This window comes from Sorex araneus, chromosome 2 (genome assembly GCF_027595985.1).
Source record: "Sorex araneus isolate mSorAra2 chromosome 2, mSorAra2.pri, whole genome shotgun sequence".
NCBI classification, from domain to species: domain Eukaryota; kingdom Metazoa; phylum Chordata; class Mammalia; order Eulipotyphla; family Soricidae; genus Sorex; species Sorex araneus.
Genome location: NC_073303.1, coordinates 266,775,935 through 266,796,164, shown reverse-complemented (window position 1 = coordinate 266,796,164; position 20,230 = coordinate 266,775,935). Strand labels below are relative to the sequence as shown.

The window sequence follows — 20,230 nt, the reverse complement described above, 5'->3', positions numbered from 1 at the left end:
CGTCCACCCCCCGGGGGCCCCACCAGCCTGGCCTCTCACTCTGGGGCCACTCACGGTGCTGACACCAAACGCAGAGTCAGCCTGCAACCCTCTCACTCCAGCGTCCCTCCTGCAGGACACTGAGTGCCCAGCGGTGGCCTTTAGGACACCTGGGGTGTTGGCAGGACATGGAACCGCATGTGGGAGGAGCCCGAGAGGGGTTGCGTGGTTAGACGTGGGCATCTGACCCCCCCTACACCCCGGCTTCTCCCGGGGAGGACGAGACGGCGCCAGGTGATGCAGTCGGCGTCCCTGAAACACTGACTCTGTCCGTGGGAAAGATCCATCTGTGCACGCTCACGGCCAGTGCAGCCCCGCCGGGACCCCCGGACGGCCCGGGCCGGAGTCTGTGGCTGCAGGGCAGACACACGGTGTCCGCGCCGCCCGCCCGGGGCTTCTGGGTGACGCGGGTGGGAGGGATGGAAGGTGGACAGACTGGGCCTCAGTCTCAGACGCGAGACCGGCAGGAAGGGGAGGGGCTTGGGGGAGGGGAGGCGGCCAGGGCAGGGGCCCAGGGCCTGGACACGGGAGCGACACGTCTCTGCCTCACTCCCGCTCTCGGGCCCAGGTTTCCTGATGAAGCCTGAAACGGGGTGGAGGGGCCCCCGTGCTGGGGCCGGGTGGGGCTGGGCGGAGCGAGCTCTGCCCCAGCGGCTGGTCAGGGGCCTGGCGAGGCCCGGAAACCCCCTCCTCCTGCCCGCCCTCCAGGGTCCCTCCCTCAGGGCGCAGGCCCACACTCCGGAATGTTCCGGAATATTCACCCTTCCTGAGCGACCCCCTCGCTGGCTTTGCTCTCGGCCCCCCGGGCAGGTCAGGGCCTGGCACGCCCGGGACGGAGCACACGGGTGAGTCCAAAGCCTTGACGGGACACAGCTGGGCCCGACGCCCGGCCAGGCCGCACGGGAGCCCGGGCCCTCGGCCTCTGCTCGCAGGGTCGGGCCGATGCTGGAGACGGGCGAGGCTGGCACCCGCCCCGCCGTCCCCTCTGCACCCTAGGAGGCTGGCCCGGCTCCTCTCCTCGGGGAGCTCTGCTCCGTCCACCACATCTGTCTGCTCACAGCTGGGGCAGCGCCCGCTAAGCGGCCATGGGTGAATGGGCGCGGCAGGGCCCACAGTCTGGAGCACTCTGCGGAGAGTCTCTCTGGGACCCGCGAGCCCCCGGGAGTCAGCGTGGAGGTGGAGTGAGGGGAGAGGGACTGGTGAGACACTCGACCAGCTGAGCGTGGGGTCTGTCTGCACGCAGGAGGCCCAGGCTCCATCCCTGGCATGCCAGGAGTGGCCCTGAGCACTGAGCCTGGAGTGAGCCCTGAGCACTGAGCCAGGAGTGAGCCCTGAGTACAGAGCCAGGAGCCCCGAGCACTGAGCCAGTAGTGACCCTGAGCCAGGACTGGCCCCTGAGCACTAAACTAGGAGTTGCCCCGAGCACTGAGCCAGGAGTGCCCTGAGCACCACTGGGCATGACCCAAAAATCCCAACGAGAACAGGAGGACGGGGACAAGTGTGCAGCGGGTGCTGGTCCTGGCAGACCCCAGGGTGACCGAGAGCAGGGGACAGGCTGAGGCTGCACCCACGAGCCCTCGCTGCCCTCCCCGCCCCCTGCAGTGCTCGGGACTCACCGGCTGTCCATGCAGGGACCTGAGAGCTCGAGACGCTCCGTGCCCGGCCAGGTCAGGCCGGCCACACTGGCACGCTTGCGAGCTGCTCTCCCGGTCTCGGGCCCAGGGGCAGGCGTGCGGTAGGTGGGTGGGACACCCCGTCCAGGACCCTGCAGCGCCGAGGGTCGGGGGAGATCCTGCAGGACCACGGGGTGCTCAGAGACGCAGCTGGCAGTGCTCAGGGCTGCTCCTGGCTCAGTGCTCAGGAGATGCTCTGGAGGGCAGTGCAGGGATGGAATGCAATGGGTCACCTGTGAGACAGGGTCTCACCCCTGCGCTCTCCCCCCTGCCCCAGTCTCCGTGGGGCCCGGAGACTGAAGCCCAAGAAATTCCAGGATTTCTTTTTCCGCTGTTTTGGGACCTGGGATGGGTGAGCTGGGAACAGCCTCCTGCCCTAGAGTTAAGACCTAGAGTTGGCTGGGGCTGGAGTGATAGCACAGCGGGAGGGCGTTTGCCTTGCACGCGGCCGACCCAGGTTCGATTCCCAGCATCCCATATGGTCCCCTGAGCACCTCCAGGAGTAATTCCTGAGTGCAGAGCCAGGAGTAACCCCTGTGCATTGCTGGGTGTGACCCCAAAAGCCCCCCCCCACAAAAAAAGGACCTAGAGTTGGTCTCATCTTCCCTCCCTCCCTCCCTCCTTCCTTCTTTCCTTCCCTCCCTCCCTCCCTCCCTCCTTCCTTCCTTCCTTCCTTCCTCCCTCCCTCCCTCCCTTCTCTCTTTCTCTCTTTCCTTCTTTGTGGGGCCAGGACTGGGCGTGGGGAGCACACCCGGCGGTGCTCAGAGCTGACTCCCGGCTCTGTGCTCGGGGCTCACTCCCTGCAGGCCCGGGGCACCGTGTGGGATGCTGGGATGGAGCCCAGGTGGGCCGCGTGCCAGGCAAGGCCCCCACCGCTGACCCGTCTCTGGCTCCGGGTCCCGTTTCCTAAACCGCAGCGAAGGCCACGCTCTGGCCCAGCCCCTCGGTGACGGCCCCCCCCCGCCCCACGTCCCCCTGAGCCGGGCTCCTTGCCGGCGGGGGGCCAGGGCTGAGCACAGGTGCTGCTCGCAGGGGCCTGATTTGGGAAGTGACAGTTGCAAGTTCTAAGAAGAGGAAGCGTGGCTTGTCCCACGGGGGGCAGCGGGCACGGGCTCACAGGCATGCAAATCAGCCCCGCGGTGCTCGGAGCAGGGAACTCGGAGATTTCAAAACTGCAAGTGGGCGCGTCTCCGTGCGCTCCGAGGCAACACGCCCGCATCAAAGCAAAACTTGGAGATTTCTCGCGGGCTTGCGTCGCGTTCCTGTGAACCCCGTCTGTGTCAATTTCCTGCCCGGCTCTTGCCCAAGTGTCCGAGCGCGGTGGTCCCCGCTCCGCCGAGGGAAGTGGAGGGAATTCAGGCGGGTTTTCATTCATTCTGTCTCAGAAATTCCAAAGTGTAGAAAACCTCCACTACTCACCCCTCCCGGCCTCTTTCAACAGAGCTGCGGACCTGCTCCCAGGGCGGTGTGTGCTGGGGCAGTGCGGAGCTCGTACCCCCTGAGCACTGTCTGGTGGGGAGGGGGACAGCCCTCAGCTCCTGCAGGGGCCACCCCACAGGCTGCAGAGGGGCCCCCAAACACAACCCCCACCTCACAGACCTTCGATGCCCCCGGGACCCCAGAACCCAGAGGTATCGGTAATCCCGAGGCTGTTCTCTCCCCCCATCCTCACCTCTGCAGTGCTCACTCCAAAGCGCTCACCCGGTGCTCATCCTAAAGTGCTCACACCCAGACACTGCTCCCTTTTCCCAGTGCTCCTTTCTCCCTTATGCTCGCCTCCCCCAGACAGTGCCCAGCCCTGACAAGCTGCCCAGTGTGCATTGGACACGAGTTCACAGGCAGGGGACGAGGGGCTTCGTGTCCCTGGAAGGGGAGGGAGGAGGCCAGGTTCTCTCTGTTGCCCGAGTCAGCTGGGCCGAGCGAGGCTGCCCGCAGGCACCCCATGCTCAGGGCCAACTCCGGGCTCTGTGCTCAGGGCCAACTCCGGGCTCTGTGCTCAGGGCCAACTCCGGGCTCTGTGCTCAGGGCCGACTCCGGGCTCTGTGCCCAGGGGCCTCAGCCTATGTGTGTGATATCGGAAGCTTCGGGAGGTTGCGGGGGGCAGAGAGGCCGGCGGACACACTGCCCGGCCCCCACCACCGCGCCTGCCCCTGGCGAGATCGAATGTCCAGACCCTCCCTCACCGCCCCCCCCCCACCCCTCCAACCTGGAGAGGAAATGCAGGTCTAAGCGCCAGGGAGGCCCCGCCCCAAGGACGGCGCGACTGAGCAGGAGTCGGGGGACGCAGGCCAGCGGCGAGGCCTGGCACGAGGCAGGTGTGGCGGGGGGCCCGCTGGGGGACATGCTGGTGGCCAGGGGCTGCTGGACGCGGCAGGTGGGCGTGAGCTGGTGGGCGCTGGTGCTGGACAGACTCAGCACCAAGACCTGCTGCAGGGGAGACGAGTGGGGGAGGGGCACGAGGGCCTGCAGGGTGTGGCAGGGGGGCAAGGTCACACCCTGTGCGCGTGTGAGGGGTGAGGGCTCCCCACTGGGCTGAGGCCAGGAAGCCCCGGTGGGTGTCAGGGGACCCCAGGTTGCCGAGCGGGCAGCTGGGCTCGGAGGTGGTGGGTCCGGCCCCGCTGGCTGTGTGGACACAGACGGGGGAAGCGGGTGGACACCTCCACCCCCCCCCCACACGGACCCTCCCTCCCCACCCGGGCGCCGTCGCCCCTGAGCTCCCGGCACGTGTTCGGGGAGGCGGTGGGTCCCCCCGAGGCAGAATCGGGGACCCAGGGCAGGCAGCGAGGGCTGGGGGGGGGTCTCCTTGAGCAGGTGTCCCCCACGCCCAGGCGCGGGCCCCGGGGCGGAGCTGCCTACCGAGAGAGACCGAGCACCTATGAAACAAAGTTCTCATCTTTATTTTACATATTTATACAGGAGACCCCGGCCCCGCGCCCACGGCTGCCCGCGCGCCCCGGGCGTCCACACTCGCGAGATGCCGGGGGCGTGGTTGGCGCTGGGCCGGGCCTGCGTGCCCGGGGGTAGCACCATCACCGGGCGTGGGGCGCACGGGCCCATCCCGAGCCCCGGGGACCCCTGCGACACGCCCCTCCGCTGGACCCGGGCCAGGCCCGGGGCAGGACTGTACAGTGTCTGTCACCGTGTCTTATTAAAATGCTTGGGGCTGAGTTAAAAAATAAAAAAAAAGAAATAAATTAAGAAGCAGAGGCTGGTCACCGAAGGACGGACGGACGGAAGCGCAGACGGCCCAGGACAACACACCCCTCCAGCGACGGTGTTTCTGACGACCACGGGGGGGGGGCAGCCTCACTTGGACGGCATCTTCTCCGCCAGCTGCCGCTGCTGGCTCTCGGCGTGCCTGCAGAGGGAAGGGGCGCTCAGGGCGGGCCTCGCCTCTCCCGGGGGTCTGCTCCGCCGTGGCTGACCCGGGTTCCATCCCCGGCACCCCAGAGGGTCCCCGAGCAGTGCCAGGAGAAAGCTCTGAGCATTACTGGCGTGGCCTGAGAATAAGATGTGAAAATGGTGGGGGGGAGAGGGCCTGTGGCCGGCACGCGCCTCACCCAGCACAGGGCCCCGAGTTCAGACGCGTGCAGCCTCCACCACCAGACGCTGCCCTGGGCCCGGGGGAGGGGAGGTGGCTCGGGCCTGGCGCCCGGATGCCACTGGGCAGGCCGGCAGGGAAAGCACCGCGAGAGGCGGGTCCACACGGGGCCCGAGGGCCACCACGGAGGGTCTCAGGGGCGGCGGGTCTGGGCGAGGGGGACCCCAGATGGGGGCAGGGCGGTGACCGGCGGCCTCCTGTCTGTCTCGCAGATTTCAGGGTCAGGAGGACAGACCCCAGGGGCTCCCAGAGTGGGGGCGTGGTGACGGGCCCGAGCCCGTGGGCGGCCCCCCCCCGTGGGACCACCAGCGCCTTGTCTTCTGGCCCCACCCAGCATCGCGTTCCGCTGCCCCCACACTGGAACCCTAGCACAGGGCTCAGGCATCGGAAGTGTGCGTGCATGTATGTGTGTGTGCATGCATGTGTGTGTATGCATGTGTGTGTGCATGCGTGCCTGCGGACACGTGTCCAGAACAACACAGGAGAGAACAGACAGGACAGCGCTGTGGAAACTCAGTTGCTGACCCCTCCAGACACGTGCAGGCCACAGTGACTTGTAAGGACGCCCACCCTGAACCCCCAGGTCCCACGCGCGCATGAGAGTCCCCCACCAGCTGGCTGCCCGCCCCTTCACAGGGCCACACCCAGCGGTGCTTGGGGCTGACTCCTGGCTCAGTGCTCTTACGCCTGATGGGGCTCGGGGGACCCTTGTGGTGCCAGGTCCCCGTGTGCCAGCACTTCCCGCTGTCCCGTCTCTCGGCCCTTTCGCCAAGGGCCATCGGGGACATCTGGGTGCAGTCACACACACACACACACACATGTGCGCACACACACAGACACACACACACATACACACACACGTGCGCACACACAAAGACACACGCACACACAAACATGCACACATACACACACACACACACACACACACACACACACGCACGCAGAGCAGCGCCCCGAGGGTGAGGCGTGGATGCCGGGCTGGCCCCACGCTGTAGGACCTGTACAGGACATACCACATGACCCTCGGAGCCCCCCCAGCATCGAGGGGCCTGCCGGAGCCCAGACGGGGAACAGGGCTGGAGGCACGGGAGAGCAGGAGGCGATGCCGGGGGAGGGGCTCTGCTCGGCCCCTTGAGGCCTGGGCCTTGTCAGGTGCCCCGTGGGCGGCCGCGGGTGGGCTCTGAGCGCTGGGGCTTCGTCTGGGCTGGGGTCTGGGCTTCTGTGCCAAGAGCAGCTGCGGCTCAGCTGGGCCTGGGGGGCAGAGGGCGTCCCCTTCCGGGGGGCCGTGGGGCGGCGGGCGGCATCTTCACCACGTACGCTGAGGGACGGCACAGGGACACACGCACAGGGACACACGTGCAGGGACACATGCAAGGACACACGCACAGGGACACACACAGGGACACACGCAGGGACACACACAGGGACACACGAAGGGACACACGCACAGGGACACACGTGCAGGGACACACGCAAGGACACACGCACAGGGACACACGTGCAGGGACACACGCAAGGACACACACAGGGACATGCGCAGGGACACACGCACAGGGACACACGCAGGGACACGCGCAGGGACACACGCACAGGGAAACACGCAAGGACACACGCACAGGGAAACACGCAGGGACACACGCAGGGACACACGCAGGGACACACGCAGGGACACACGCAGGGACACACGCGCAGGGACACACGCAGGGACACACGCACAGGGACACACGCAGGGACACGCGCAGGGACACGCGCAGGGACACACGCACAGGGAAACACGCAGGGACACACGCAGGGACACACGCAGGGACACACGCAGGGACACGCGCAGGGACACACGCACAGGGAAACACGCAGGGACACATGCAGGGACACACGCAGGGACACACACAGGGACACGCGCAGGGACACACGCAGGGACACACGCACAGGGACACACGCACAGGGAAACACGCAGGGACACACGCAGGGACACACACAGGGACACACGCAGGGACACACGCAGGGACACACACAGGGACACACGCAGGGACACACGCAGGGACACATGCACAGGGACACACGCAGGGACACACACAGGGACATGCGCAGGGACACACGCACAGGGACACACGCAGGGACACGCGCAGGGACACGCGCAGGGACACACGCACAGGGAAACACGCAGGGACACACGCAGGGACACACGCAGGGACACGCGCAGGGACACACGCACAGGGACACACGCAGGGACACACGCAGGGACACACGCACAGGGACACACGCACAGGGAAACATGCAGGGACACGCGCAGGGACACGCGCAGGGACACACGCACAGGGAAACACGCAGGGACACACGCAGGGACACACGCAGGGACACGCGCAGGGACACACGCACAGGGAAACACGCAGGGACACACGCAGGGACACACGCACAGGGACACACGCACAGGGAAACACGCAGGGACACACGCAGGGACACACACAGGGACACACGCAGGGACACACGCAGGGACACACACAGGGACACACGCAGGGACACACGCAGGGACACACGCACAGGGACACACGCAGGGACACACACAGGGACATGCGCAGGGACACACGCACAGGGACACACGCAGGGACACGCGCAGGGACACGCGCAGGGACACACGCACAGGGAAACACGCAGGGACACATGCAGGGACACACGCAGGGACACACGCAGGGACACGCGCAGGGACACACGCACAGGGACACACGCAGGGACACACGCAGGGACACACGCAGGGACACACGCACAGGGACACACGCACAGGGAAACATGCAGGGACACACGCAAAGCGGTCCCAGAAGACCTCGCCGTGTCGGCACGGCCCTTTTCCCGCCCCCGGGACAGGCCCAGTGCCCCTTCCCGGGATAAGGCTGAGTCCAGACCTGGGCACAGGCCCCGGGACGCGCCAGCTGACCCGGCCTGGGCACCCTGAGGCGGCGGGGCCCCACCCCAGCTCCCGCAGGCCACCGACCTGGTCAGGTCCTCGATGTCCACCAGCATGGCGTCCTGCTCCGTGTGGAGCTCGTCCCGCACCAGCAGCAGCTGCACCAGCTCCTCGTTCAGGCCTGCCAGGGCACGTGCCGTGAGCCGGGCACTGCGCCCCGGGACAGCTACCCCGCACCCGCGCCCACACCCACCTGCACAACAGCTTCCCCGCACCCACACCTGCACTTGCACCCGTGCCCACACTCAGACCCACTCCCACACCCATGCCACGCACACCCTCCATACCCGCGCCCGTGCCTGCACCCACGCCTCCACCCCACGGGGTTCAGCCTCAGGATTCGCCCTGCTGATGCACAGGGGCGTCAGACGGAGGAGGGGCTTGTGCGGAGCAGGGGTTGGCCCAGGAGCTGGTGGAAACTTCTGGAGCCGTTTCCCTGCAGGGCAGTCCCCCGGGAGCCGAGGGTCTAGCCCTGTCCCAGATGTGGACGGCTGAGCTCTAGGGACAGGGTCTCCGGCCCGCACTGCACGGCGAGACTGAACGCAGAGAGAGCCCCAGGGGCAGAGTCTCAGGTTTGAGGCCTGAGCACTGAATCGGGAGCAGCCCCGAGCACTGCTGGGCGTGGGCCTAAGGTCAATGCACCAAAATGAAATCAAGGGACCTGTGGGCACTTAGTGCTCAGAACCTGGCAAAGGTTCCGGACCTTTCCGTGCCGGCGAGAGCCTGGGCGAGCCCCCCGCCCCCCCGCCCTGCCCCCCACTCACTCTCGATCTGCGAGTGCAGGTCGTTGACGATCACCTGCAGCTGGCCCAGGGTCATGCCCCGCAGGTCAGCGGGCTTCAGGCTGCGCTTCATCAGGCACTCGCTGATGTGTGGCAGGTGCGGCAGCTGCGGGGGACAGACGACAGGCACGGTGGGCGGGACGGGCCCCCACGGGCGCAGGGGAGGGTCTTTCAGCTGGGACCTGAGTGCTCTGAATTCGCTCGCTCCCCGGCCCTGACTAGGGGGGTGGGGGAGGGGACGGTGAAGCCCATTTCACAGGTGAGAAAACAGTCCAACCGTGAGTACTCTGCAGCCCACAGCCCTGCAGAGCTGGGGGAACTGCCAAGCCCAGGCTCCGACCAACGGGACACTGGGCCCTCGCCGAGCGTGGACGCCGGGCTTAGGCGGGTGGGGTGTCAACCAGCCACACTGCAGGGCGGGCTGTGGGGGCACGTGTTAAACCCAGCTGCTGGGGGCGCCGGCAGGGGTGCGTCGGGGCAGGGGGCGCTGCTCGGGGGTCGGCCTCGGCCAGAGGAAGGCACCGTGCGGCCCGGCCCAGCTGCGGCTTACGAGGTCGGCCACGGGGGACTTCTTCCGGTTCTGCTTCTCCACCTCCACCTGCATCTTGGCCATGGGCTTGGCCATGGCCAGGGCCATCTTGGCCTCGGCGCGCAGCTTCTTCTGCCGGCTGAGGAAGTCCATGTCGTCCAGTGGCTCCGAGTCGTCCTCCGTCGTGTCTCTATCGGAATAGGAAGAGCTCTGTTTGCTCTGCGGAGGAGAGAGAGCAGCCCTCAGCACGGGCCGGGCCGGGCCACACCCGGCCTCCCGGGGGCCCGCGGGGGCCAGCGGCGGGGGGGCAGGCCGGGGATGGAGGACTCAGTGCCCCACCAGGGAGTCGTCTCCACTCACGGCCCTCCTTGGGGGATGGGCTGTGTCCGGGGGGACTGACCCTGGGGGACGGGGCGTGTCCACTCACCCCGGGGACGGGGTGTCCACTCACCCTGGGGACGGGGACGGGGGTGTCCACTCACCATGGGGATGGGGCATGTCCACTCACCCTGGGGGACGGGGGCGTGTCCACTCACCCTGGGGGACGGGAGTGTCCACTCACCCTGGGGGACGGGGTGTCCACTCACCCTGGGGGACGGGGGCATGTCCACTCACCCTGGGGGATGGGGCGTGTCCACTCACCCTAGGGGACGGGGGTGTGTCCACTCACCCTGGGGACGGGGGTGTCCACTCACCATGGGGGACAGGGGCGTGTCCACGCTGGTCTCCGTCTTGCTGTCGTCCGCATCACTGTCCTTGTCGCTGCTGCTGTCGTTGACGAAGCAGATCTGCAGGTTCATCCCGCTCTGCAGCCTGCGGGACACAGGGGACACAGGGACGCGGCCGGTCAGCCGGGGGCTCGCCAGCGCCAGCCGGCTGGGGGTCTCGGGGACTCGCTGCCTCTGGGCTGGTGCTGGGGGGTCCAGGCCCCTCCTGAGCCCTCGTCCTAACGGCAACGCCACAGGCTGGGTCCAGGGGGGCGCCGTCTGCAGCTCCTGTGTGTGATCAGAGCCGTTTGGGGCGGGGACCCCCATCTGCAGGGGACCCCTGCCCCAGGGGGAAGCAGCGGGCTGCGGGTGGCTGGGATGGGGAGGTCCGGGGAGCTCGCTCAGGCCTCGTGCGCGGGGCTGCACTGCCCCCTCCTGGCAGCGTGCGGGACTGCGGGGAGCCTGCTCCCGTTCAGGTCCTCTGGTGGCCAGGAGAGGGCAGCAAGGTCACCTGGGGGAGACCACGCCCCCACTTGCTTCTCCGCGAGCTCATTTCACCCCCGCAAGCGTGTAGCCACTCCGCCCCGTGCTCAGTCTGTTTCGCAGGAGGGGTGGGGGCCGGCGTCCCCCTGGTGACGCTCTGAGCTGAGGCTGCACAAGGATGGCTTTCCCGGGTGCGCTCCCAACAGGGGCGGGGAAACCCCGGGATAGGCGGGAGCCCCACAGTATCACCATGGGAACCGTCCTGAGCTGCTTAGGAGACAGATGCTGATCCCTCCCGGCCGTACAGGGTGGACACTGATCCCCCCAGCCTTACAGGGTGGACGCTGATCCCCCCAGCCTTACAGGGTGGACGCTGGTCCTTCCCGGCAGTACAGGGTGGACGTTTGTCCCCCCCAGCCTTACAGGGTGGACGCTGCTCCCCCCTACCCCCCGCCCAGGGTGGACGCTAATCCCCCCACCACCCACCCCGCCCAGCCCCACAGGACAATCGCTGATCCCTCCGTGTCATCGGGCTCAACCCTTGGGGATGGGAATTACCACAAGGGCGCTCAGGTTCCGAGGGGATTTGGGTACGGACATGGGCGAGCTCCGACTTCAAGAAGGATTTGTGCGCCTTGAGCCTTTAAGCGGGTTGAAGATGAAGTGGCTTTGGGGACACATGGTGAAAGCGCGGGTGGCTGGCGGCTCCGTCCCCTCCCCCGCCTCCACACTGCGCTCCAGGCTCCTCGTGTCAGTCCCCCACAGCCCAGGTCCCCAGTCCGAGGTCCCCCCGCGTGCTCCCCTGCGGAGCCAGCTTTCCCAGCACGCTGGCATCACACGCAAAGGACCAAGATGGACTCTGGGAGGAGACAGGGAAGGGGTTCGGTCTCACGCGCCCGTTGCTGAGAGGCAGGGGCTGGCGTCAGGATGGCGGGTAAGGCGCTTCCCCTGCACACGGCCAGCCTGGACCTGATCTCTGGAGCCCACAGGGGCCCCTGAGCCCCGCCAGGAGAGATCCCTGAGCACAGAGCCAGGAGTCAGCCCTGAGCATCACTGGGTGTGGCAAAAAAACAAAATAAAACAAAACACCCAAGCAATATAACAACAAAAAGAATCGGAAGCCAAGGGCTGCTGTCCCTGCGGCCAGGTGCAACGCCCCCCCGCCCCCCCGCCGCCGTTCCTTACAGCCCTGGATTGAATTTGCCTCACGCTCTCGTTTTTTTTGTTTTGTTTTGTTTTTTCCGCATCACACCTGGCGATGCTCAGGGGTTACTCCTGGCTCATGCACTCAGGAATTACTCCTGGCGGTGCTCAGGGGACCATATGGGATGCTGGGAATCAAACCCGGGTCAGCCGCATGCAAGGCAAACGCCCTCCCCGCCGTGCTATCGCTCCAGCCCCACGCTTTCGTTTTCTTGCTGGGCCCCAGAGGCCTTTCACGGCTCCTGACTTGGTACCACAGGGATATGAAGTGAGCGGGAGAACCAGGACCAGAAGCCGGGTCTGAGCACCGGTACTGAGTGCCGGGCCATTAAATCACAGATGAGAACAGAGATGCCGGGAGACGGGAAAAGGGGCCAGGAGAGCGGGAGACAACACACGAAGGGCACTACAGCTGGGCCCCAAGGCCGAGTCGGGAGGCAGATGTCCCCGGGCGTGTACGTGACTGACACAGTTTAGAATCGGCCTCTGGCCACTCCCACCCCCCCCCCCCCCAATTAACCCCTGGGAGAAGCAAGGCACAGAGACCAAACTAGGCACCCCAGGAGCAACTCCATGAATGGGCAGAAAAGAGAAAACGGAAAGATGAAAAACGAAACACCAGAGGCCGAGAGAGCCCGAGCAGGCAGAGGGGCTGGGCGGAGGGTCTGGGAGCTGGTGACCAGGGGGAGAGCAGGAGGGCGCAGGCCAGCCGGCACCGTCCAGGGACCCTTGGCAGAACAGCCCAACAGGCCACAGACGGCTGGTGCTGCAGACGCCAACCTGGGCAAGGAAACCTGGAGTTCGCGGCAGGGGCGGGGCGGGGAGGCGGGAGGGGACAGGAGCGACATCTAAGATGCTTTGAGTTGGATGGACCTAGTTGGCTGAATTTCTTTGTTTTGGGCCACACCCGGTGGTGCTCAGGGCTTACTCCCGGCTCTGTGCTCTGGGATCACTCCTGGTGGGCCCGGGGGGGGGGCAATATGGGAGGGGCTGGAGCGATGGCACAGCGGGGAGGGTGTTTGCCTTGCACTCGGCCAGCCCCGGTTCGATCCCCAGCATCCCAAAGGGTCCCCCGAGCACCGGCTGGAGTGATTCCTGAGCGCAGAGCCAGGAGGGGTAACCCCTGTGCATCGCCGGGTGTGACCCAAAAAGCAGTATGGGATGCTGAGAGTCGAACCCTGGTCAGCCACCTGGTGCAAGGTGAGTGAGTGCTTGACTAATCCTCCGGCCCTGAGTGTTCGATGCTAAACGGCCCCGCATGGACATTTCCAGGGACTGGACAGGAGAGGGCCAGCCGTACCGGGGGGAGAGTATGACGTGGCCTGGAGGGTCGCAGGCACGTGACACGCGGCACAGGGGGGCTCTGGTCTGACCCCGTGGAGGGAGCCTCCAGGAGGGTACCAAGACACGATTTATTATTTTTTTTAATTAAAAAATTTTTTTCTGGGGCTGGAGCGATAGCACAGCGGGGAGGGCGTTTGCCTTGCGCACGGCCGACCCGGATTCGAATCCCAGCATCCCATAGGGTCCCTTGAGCACCGCCAGGAGTAATTCCTGAGTACAGAGCCAGGAGTATCTCTGGTGTGACCCAAAAAGCAAAAAAAAAAAAAAAAAATTTTCTTAAAGCTGCTCACAGTCATTGTTCACATTCAACATTTCAACAGAAACCCCCCCCCCCCGCGACCCCTCCCGCCCCACCCAAGCCTGCCCGTAGGCAGAGGCTGAATCACTCATCCCGTCTTGCTTGGGATGAAGAGTATGAGACGTCATGAGGCCACCAGAGTGGCCACGTGCTCCCAGAACGCTAAAACTTTTTTAATATTTGGGGTCTGGAGGCATCTCTGGGCAAACTGCTCTCTTCCGAGACTCCTCTGTGAGTCCCTGAGTCGTGGCCGTTAATGCACTAAGACGACACCTAGAGGCCGTTGGTGGGCGTGACAGCTGGGAATCCGCAGGGTGGGGGGGGGGGGGGCGGGGCCACTTCCGACTCTGCCGCCTGCAGCTTCAGTCCCAAGGACCTGGGCTTCCGGCAGGTTCAGTCCCATGCCTGTGGGCTTGCGGGAGCCTGTGAAGCTGGCTGTGAGCACTGCCGCGACTGGGTCCTGGGGGTTCGCGGCTGCCGGCCTTCACCTGGGGCAGGCGGAGGGACACACCCGCCCTCTCCGAGGGGCCCTGGTGAAGTCAGCCTGGCGCGGGGTGGGGAGGCATCTCCGAGGCGTGCTGCTCTCCTCCGAGATTCACTTGCGAGACTCTCATTCTGATTCTCTTTCGAGATTTATTTGTGGGTCTCTGAGCTTGTGTAGCTGAGCCGGAGGTGGTTTGTGGGCGTGGCTCCCACAAGCCTAACTCTGGCCCTTTAATTTCTCGGGAAACTTGGTCCCAAGTTGTTGGAGTCCGGACAGAGGCACCGTGGCAACTCTGGGGTGTCAGGAAGTCTGAAGGCACCACCGGGCTGCCGATGCACTCGCCCCGCAGGGACAGGGACACAACTTCTTCATTTTTGGTTGGGGGCCACATCCCGTGGGGCCTGGGACCCGTTCCTCTTTTGCTTTTTTGGGCCACACCTGGCAGTGCTCAGGGCTGACTCCCAGCTCTGTTCTCAGGGCCCACTCCTGGCGGGGCTTGGGGATCCCCGATGGGGTGCTGGGAATTGAACCTGGGTTGGCCGCGTGCAGGGCAAATGCCCTCCCCGCTGTGCTCTGGCTCCTGGCTCAGTGCCTGGGGGTCCCACTCGGCGGTGGTCCCTGCAGCCCCCAGCCCTCTGCGCCATCCTGCGGCTCAGGGGCCTTTCTCTGGGGAGTGACTGTGTGTGGCTTCACGCCCCGCCCCGCCCCTCCTCCCCGGGCCCTGGGCTGCACTGAGGCTGTGTCTGGGGCTCTGAGCGTGCGGACAGCCGCCCGGGGCTGAGCCCAGGTGAGGGACACAGGGCAGGGGAGGCGGCCCTGGGCGGAGGGAGGGCGTCCTCACGCAGTGGCTGGTTTGGGGGAAGCATCACCCAGCTGGTTTGTTTGTTGTTTGTTGTTTTTTTTGGGTCACACCTGGCGATGCACAGGGGTTACTCCTGGCTCTGTGCTCAGGAGCCACTCCTGGCCGTGCTCAGGGGACCAGATGGGATACTGGGAATCGAACCCTGGTTGGCTGCGTGCAAGGCAAACACCCTCCCCACTATGCTATCGCTCCAGCCCCTTGTTTGTTTTGTTTTTAAGTCTGTGAAATCACCTGAGTGAGGATGATCTGAGAAAACAGCCCAAGACTGAGCAAAGGACCCTGTCAGACCCGCAGCGGACACCCTCACCGCGAGTGGCCTTGGCTTTGTTCAAAGGTGCGTCTCCGTGTACGCACAGGGCAGCGTGGCCGGAAGCAGGTGCAGAGAGAGAGAGGGAGGGAGAGAGAGAAAGAGAGAGAGAGAGAGAGAGAGAGAGAGAGAGAGAGAGAGGGAGGGAGGGAGGGAGGGAGGGAGAGAGAGAGGGAGGGAGAGAGAGAGGGAGGGAGGAGAGAGAGAGAGGGAGGGAGGGAGGGAGAGAGAGAGAGAGAGAGGGAGGGAGGGAGAGAGAGAGAGAGAGAGAGAGAGGGAGGGAGAGAGACGCAGGCTGTCAGGTGGGCCCCGGGGGAAGCCGTTCCTGGGAGCGCCTTTAATTAAAACAGCCTCCACTGCCGTGCGCAGCCTCCAACTGCAGCCTCTGGCCTTCCCCCCGACGCCTCCCGCAGGGTCCCTGACAACTGAATTCTCATATGTGGTTTAAAAAAAAAGAGAAAAGGAAGAGGAAAAAAATTCCTCAGACGGGACACAGCTGGTTCTGCCTCCGGCAAGACGTCAAATTTCCCTGGCACAAAATTAATTGCACCTAATTAAACCGGGGTCACTGGCATCATTGTAAAGTGACGCTATTTATTCAGACAAAGCAAGTTGCACAGATAGCGATTTGCTTCCCTTCAGTCTGTGCGAGGGAAGGTCTGCTTCGCTGTGCTCATCTCCTGAGCCACACCCGGCGATGCTCAGGGGTCACTCCTGGCTCTGCACTCAGGAACCACCCCTGGCGGTGCTCAGGGGACCACTTGGGATGCTGGGAATCGAACCCGGGTCGGCCGCGTGCAAGGCACATGCCCTCCCTGCTGTGCTATTGCTCCAGCCCCATCTCCCAAGTCCTTGAAAGGGCCCCTTCAAATCTCGCCCGCTTCAGAGCTGTGACTATTTGGGGGGGCCGGGAATAATTCTCGGAGGAAGGCGCTCCATCCAATGAACAGGTTTTCTGTCGATAACACCGTGGGTTGTTTGGGTCACATCCAGAGTTGCACAGGGGTTACTCATGGCGGTGCTCGGGGGACCATAATGGATGCTGGGAATCGAACCCGGGCCGGCCATGTGGCTTTTTAAGCAGCAGGCCAGAGGGGTTTACACGCCACGACTCAGGGGCACGTGGAGAGGCCTGAGGCGCAGCCTTGATGTAACCTAAAGCAGGGTCCACTCGAGACCACCGATGGGGAAGCCGGAGACACGTGGGCTGGGGGCTGCAGGCCAGCAGCACTGCGTGGGGGACCGTGCTGCAGAGCCGGCCGCAGGGGCCGAGAGAGGCCGACGCTGCCGTCCCCTCCCCTCCAGCACGGTCGCCCACTGGGACAAGGCCCACGTGCCTCGAGGACCGGGCCGGCAGCTGCGGGTCCCAAGGTCGCTCCTTCCTCAGCGTGGCACACGGAGCTCCTACAGACCTTGTGTGTGTGTGTGTGTGTGTGTGTGCATGTGTGTGTGTGTGTGCGCGCGCGTGTGTGTGGTGTGTGTGTGTGTGCACATGCATGTGTGTGTGTGTGCGCGTGCATGTGTGCGTGTGTGTGCGTGCGTGTGTGTGGGCTGGTGCTCACTGGGCCACGCCCGGCAGCACTCATGGCTGACGCCTGGCTCTGTGCCAGGGATTACTCCTGGCAGAGCTCAGGAGGGGCTGGGGGTGAAACCCAGGTCACCTGCGCTGCAAGGCAGGCGCCTCCCCTGCCCAACTATCTCTCTGGCACCGCAAAACCGTTTCTCGGCACTCAGGTCCCGAGGCCTGGGGCTGGGCTCGGATGCGCCGTGTTCCCCAGCGGCAAAGGGGGTGGGGGGTCCTGACGTGACCATCTGCATGGAGGGCAGCGACCAGCAACCAAGGCTCCAAAGGACTCTCAGGGGCTCCTGGCGGCGGCGGGGGGGGGGGGTGTTTCCCAGAACCTTCCAGATCTTTGTTGGGGAAGGCAGACACCACCCAGTGCCCCCTGGTGAGCAAGGATATTCGACTGTATTTACAGGGACGCGAATCAAACTCACCCTGGGGAAAGGACAGGGAGGGCGGGGGAGGGGGGAGCTGGTTCCAACGTCAGCTATGAAGGAAGATCCGCGGGGCCACGCCAAGCCTCCCTCAGTCCTCAGGGTCTCCCGCACGCCCTCAGGGTGGCCGAGTTCCCATGCCTTTGGGGGCTTATTCCTGGCAGCCGGGGCCACGCCTGCCGCTGCGCAGGGCCAGGCGGAGGGGAGCAGGGGCGTGTGCAGGCGGGCGCCTGCCCTGCGCTCCTCCCGCCCCAGCCCTGCTTCCATTACCCTAATGAGCCGGAGCTCGAGAGCTCAGAATCCAAAACGCTCCTTTGAGATCCATTTGGTCAGCGAAATGGCTTCTGGAGGAGAGCATCATGCGCGGAGGAAAGAAGAGAAACTTCATTTTCTAAAGAGCACGAACAATCCTACTCTTTCTTTGAAATCTTATTTCAGAAATAGGCAATTCATGTGGGTTTTTTTTTTCTCATTTCCTCTGAAGCTTCTGAAAAAGCCTTTCACAGACACAATTTTAAAGAGGAAAAGGAGAAATGACAAAGGTCATCCCGTCCCAGCTTGAAAAGGCTCCTCCGTGTGGATTAGCAAGTTTCAAGGCGGGGGGAGCAGCTCTTCTTATATTTGCTACGTTGCAGCGCCAGCGCCCACTTAATTCCTGGGATTAGAAAGCGGCATCGAAAATTCCTTTGCTGCAAGGAGCTGGCATGCTCCTGGACTGCCGGAAGCGGGCTCGCATCTCCGACTTTCTGCGTGTGCTTCACATGGGGCCTCAGAGGAGGGCGCGGGTCTTGCAGGCAGGAAGCCTGGGCCTGAGCCCCGGACCCTCATGGTCCCCTGAGCATCACCCGACCCCGGGCACTGAGGCAGGAGTTGTCCCTGAACACAGCTGGGAGTGGCCCCCAAACCAAAAATAAAACAAAAAAATCAAAATGATAAATAAGGGTCTCATGTGAAAAGCTCAAAAAATATTAAAAATGAAAGTTAATCTTCTAAACAATATCATGGTTTTTATACATAATACCTCGTAGTGTATAGAAAACCAATCCTGGTTTCTATCACGTCTGTAGGGATTGTTGATGTTTGGAAATGCAAGTTATGATAAGATGCATAGAGCAAGTCACACAATTATCTCAACAGGCGAGGAAAGAACACGATAGTTAAGCACCCTGGCATGTACAAGTCCCGTGTAAATTATAAATATAAAGGAATATCACTAATCTCATAAAAAGAAACAATAACAAACAATAACAACTCCTTTTTTTCCCCTTGCATTTTGGGCCCTGTCAGGTGCTGTTCGGGACTGTGCTCCTGGCTCTGTGCTCAGTCCCATTGGGACTCAGGGGACCACCTTAAGGTGCCAAAGATTGAACCGGGGTTGGTCCCAAGCACTTAACCCCTGTATTACCTCTCTGCCCTCCTTTCCTTCCCCCCCCCCCTTTTTTTGGTTTCTGGGTCACACCCAGCGATGCTCTGGAGTTACTCCTGGCTCTGTGCTCAGGGCTCATCGCACATCCCCTATGCGATGCTGGGGATTGAGCCGGGATCAGCTGTTTACAAGGCGAGCGCCCTCCCCGCTGTCCAATCGCTCCGCCCACAGGGGCCCCCTTATCAACGGGGAGTGAGGAGGTACGTTCCATCCAGCGCAGGACGTGGACCAGGAGCTGGTCCAGAGGCTGGTCACACGCCCGGCATAAGGACGATACAAGCTCAATCCCTGCTACCCCCAACGCCCACTGAGCACTGCTGAGGGTGCCCGTGCCCGCAGCTGTACCGCAAGCTGGGCCAGTATCACCAGGATGGCCTGGAGCACCTGTGTGAGCACTCCCACCGAAAAATAGATAAAGAGAATGAGCTGAGATTCCAGCTTAAATCCCGGGGCTTGAGGGGACCCAGACAGTGCAACAAACAGTGGGAAACAGACCTGAGCACTGGAAAGCGAGACAAGAAGCTTCAAGGGATTTTTTTTTGGGGGGGGGAGATGATATTGCTTAAAGATCCCCGAGGCCCCCAAGCAGGTTTGTTGGAGGGGAGGGAGGGCAGAGAAATCGGGGGGATGATGAGCAGAGAGTGACGTTCTGCCAACACCGCCGCTGAGGGGACGAAGGTCCTACAGAATGTCAAGTGTCCGGGAATCAACAGGACAAAGATGTCCAGTGACTACAGGGAAGGTCACGAAAGCTTCCGCAGGAATATTCGGGAAGATGTAAGTAAAGGCAGCCCGAGTGCGTGCGCCGGGAAGCGTCCAGGTATGAATAAACCGCCCTGACTCCTGACTGACTCCTCCGCCCCGGGCAATCCCAGCCCAGTCCCGAGACCACTTTCAGGAACTCGATTAAATGATTTAAAATTTATCTGGGGATCAGAGCACCAAGGCCCCGGCTTGGTCTTCAGCACCGCCAGTGACCCCTGAAACTACCGGAAGTGACCTCTGAGCACGGCCAGGTTTGGTTCCCAAACGAACCCAACAGAAAATAAAATTTAAATAAAAGAAGATTAAAAAAAAAAAAAAGCTTGCCTGCAAGTTACGGTGAGTCACCACTGGAGGGAGAGAAACATTTATCCAGAAACCGAGCACTGCTGCGGCCGGGGGGGTCCCACACATCCCGGCCAGGTCCCCGAGCCAAAGCAGGACTTTGGATGATTCCCGCCAACAGGGCAGGCGAGAGACGAGACCCCCCCACGCCAGGTACCGCTGGGCCCAGACTTAGCAAAAAGCTAAGAACTTGCAGCTCTGGGCAGGAAATCGAGGTTAACGTCTTCTGGGCCTTGGGGAAGAAGATGCTTTTCACATAAGACGGCAGGAAGCACGGACCGTGAATGTGGTGGAAGTGAGCTATGCTACAGCCAAGAGTTTGGTCATAGAGATTTAGCGTGAGGAGAGCTGGGCAACAGCCGTGAGACACACAACATGCCGAGAAATTCAACACCGCAGCACAAGGGAAGACCAGGGCGCGGGGGACG

At 63.6% G+C, this 20,230-nt stretch overlaps 1 protein-coding gene across 4 annotated transcripts in view; it reads right to left on the bottom strand.

The window, feature by feature from the left end:
• Positions 1–4,588: 4,588 nt before the first annotated feature.
• Positions 4,589–20,230, bottom strand: part of SCHIP1 (schwannomin interacting protein 1) — a 165,661-nt gene continuing 150,019 nt past the window's right edge. For all 4 annotated transcript variants that reach the window (XM_055124918.1, XM_055124920.1, XM_055124919.1 and 1 more), the window contains 5 exons: positions 10,279–10,396; positions 9,605–9,802; positions 9,037–9,160; positions 8,300–8,393; positions 4,589–5,070 (listed from right to left, as the gene is read on the bottom strand). In XM_055124918.1, the coding sequence (XP_054980893.1) occupies positions 5,019–5,070; positions 8,300–8,393; positions 9,037–9,160; positions 9,605–9,802; positions 10,279–10,396 (586 nt within the window). In that variant the 3' untranslated portion in view covers positions 4,589–5,018. The remainder of the gene's footprint in view (positions 5,071–8,299; positions 8,394–9,036; positions 9,161–9,604; positions 9,803–10,278; positions 10,397–20,230) is intronic.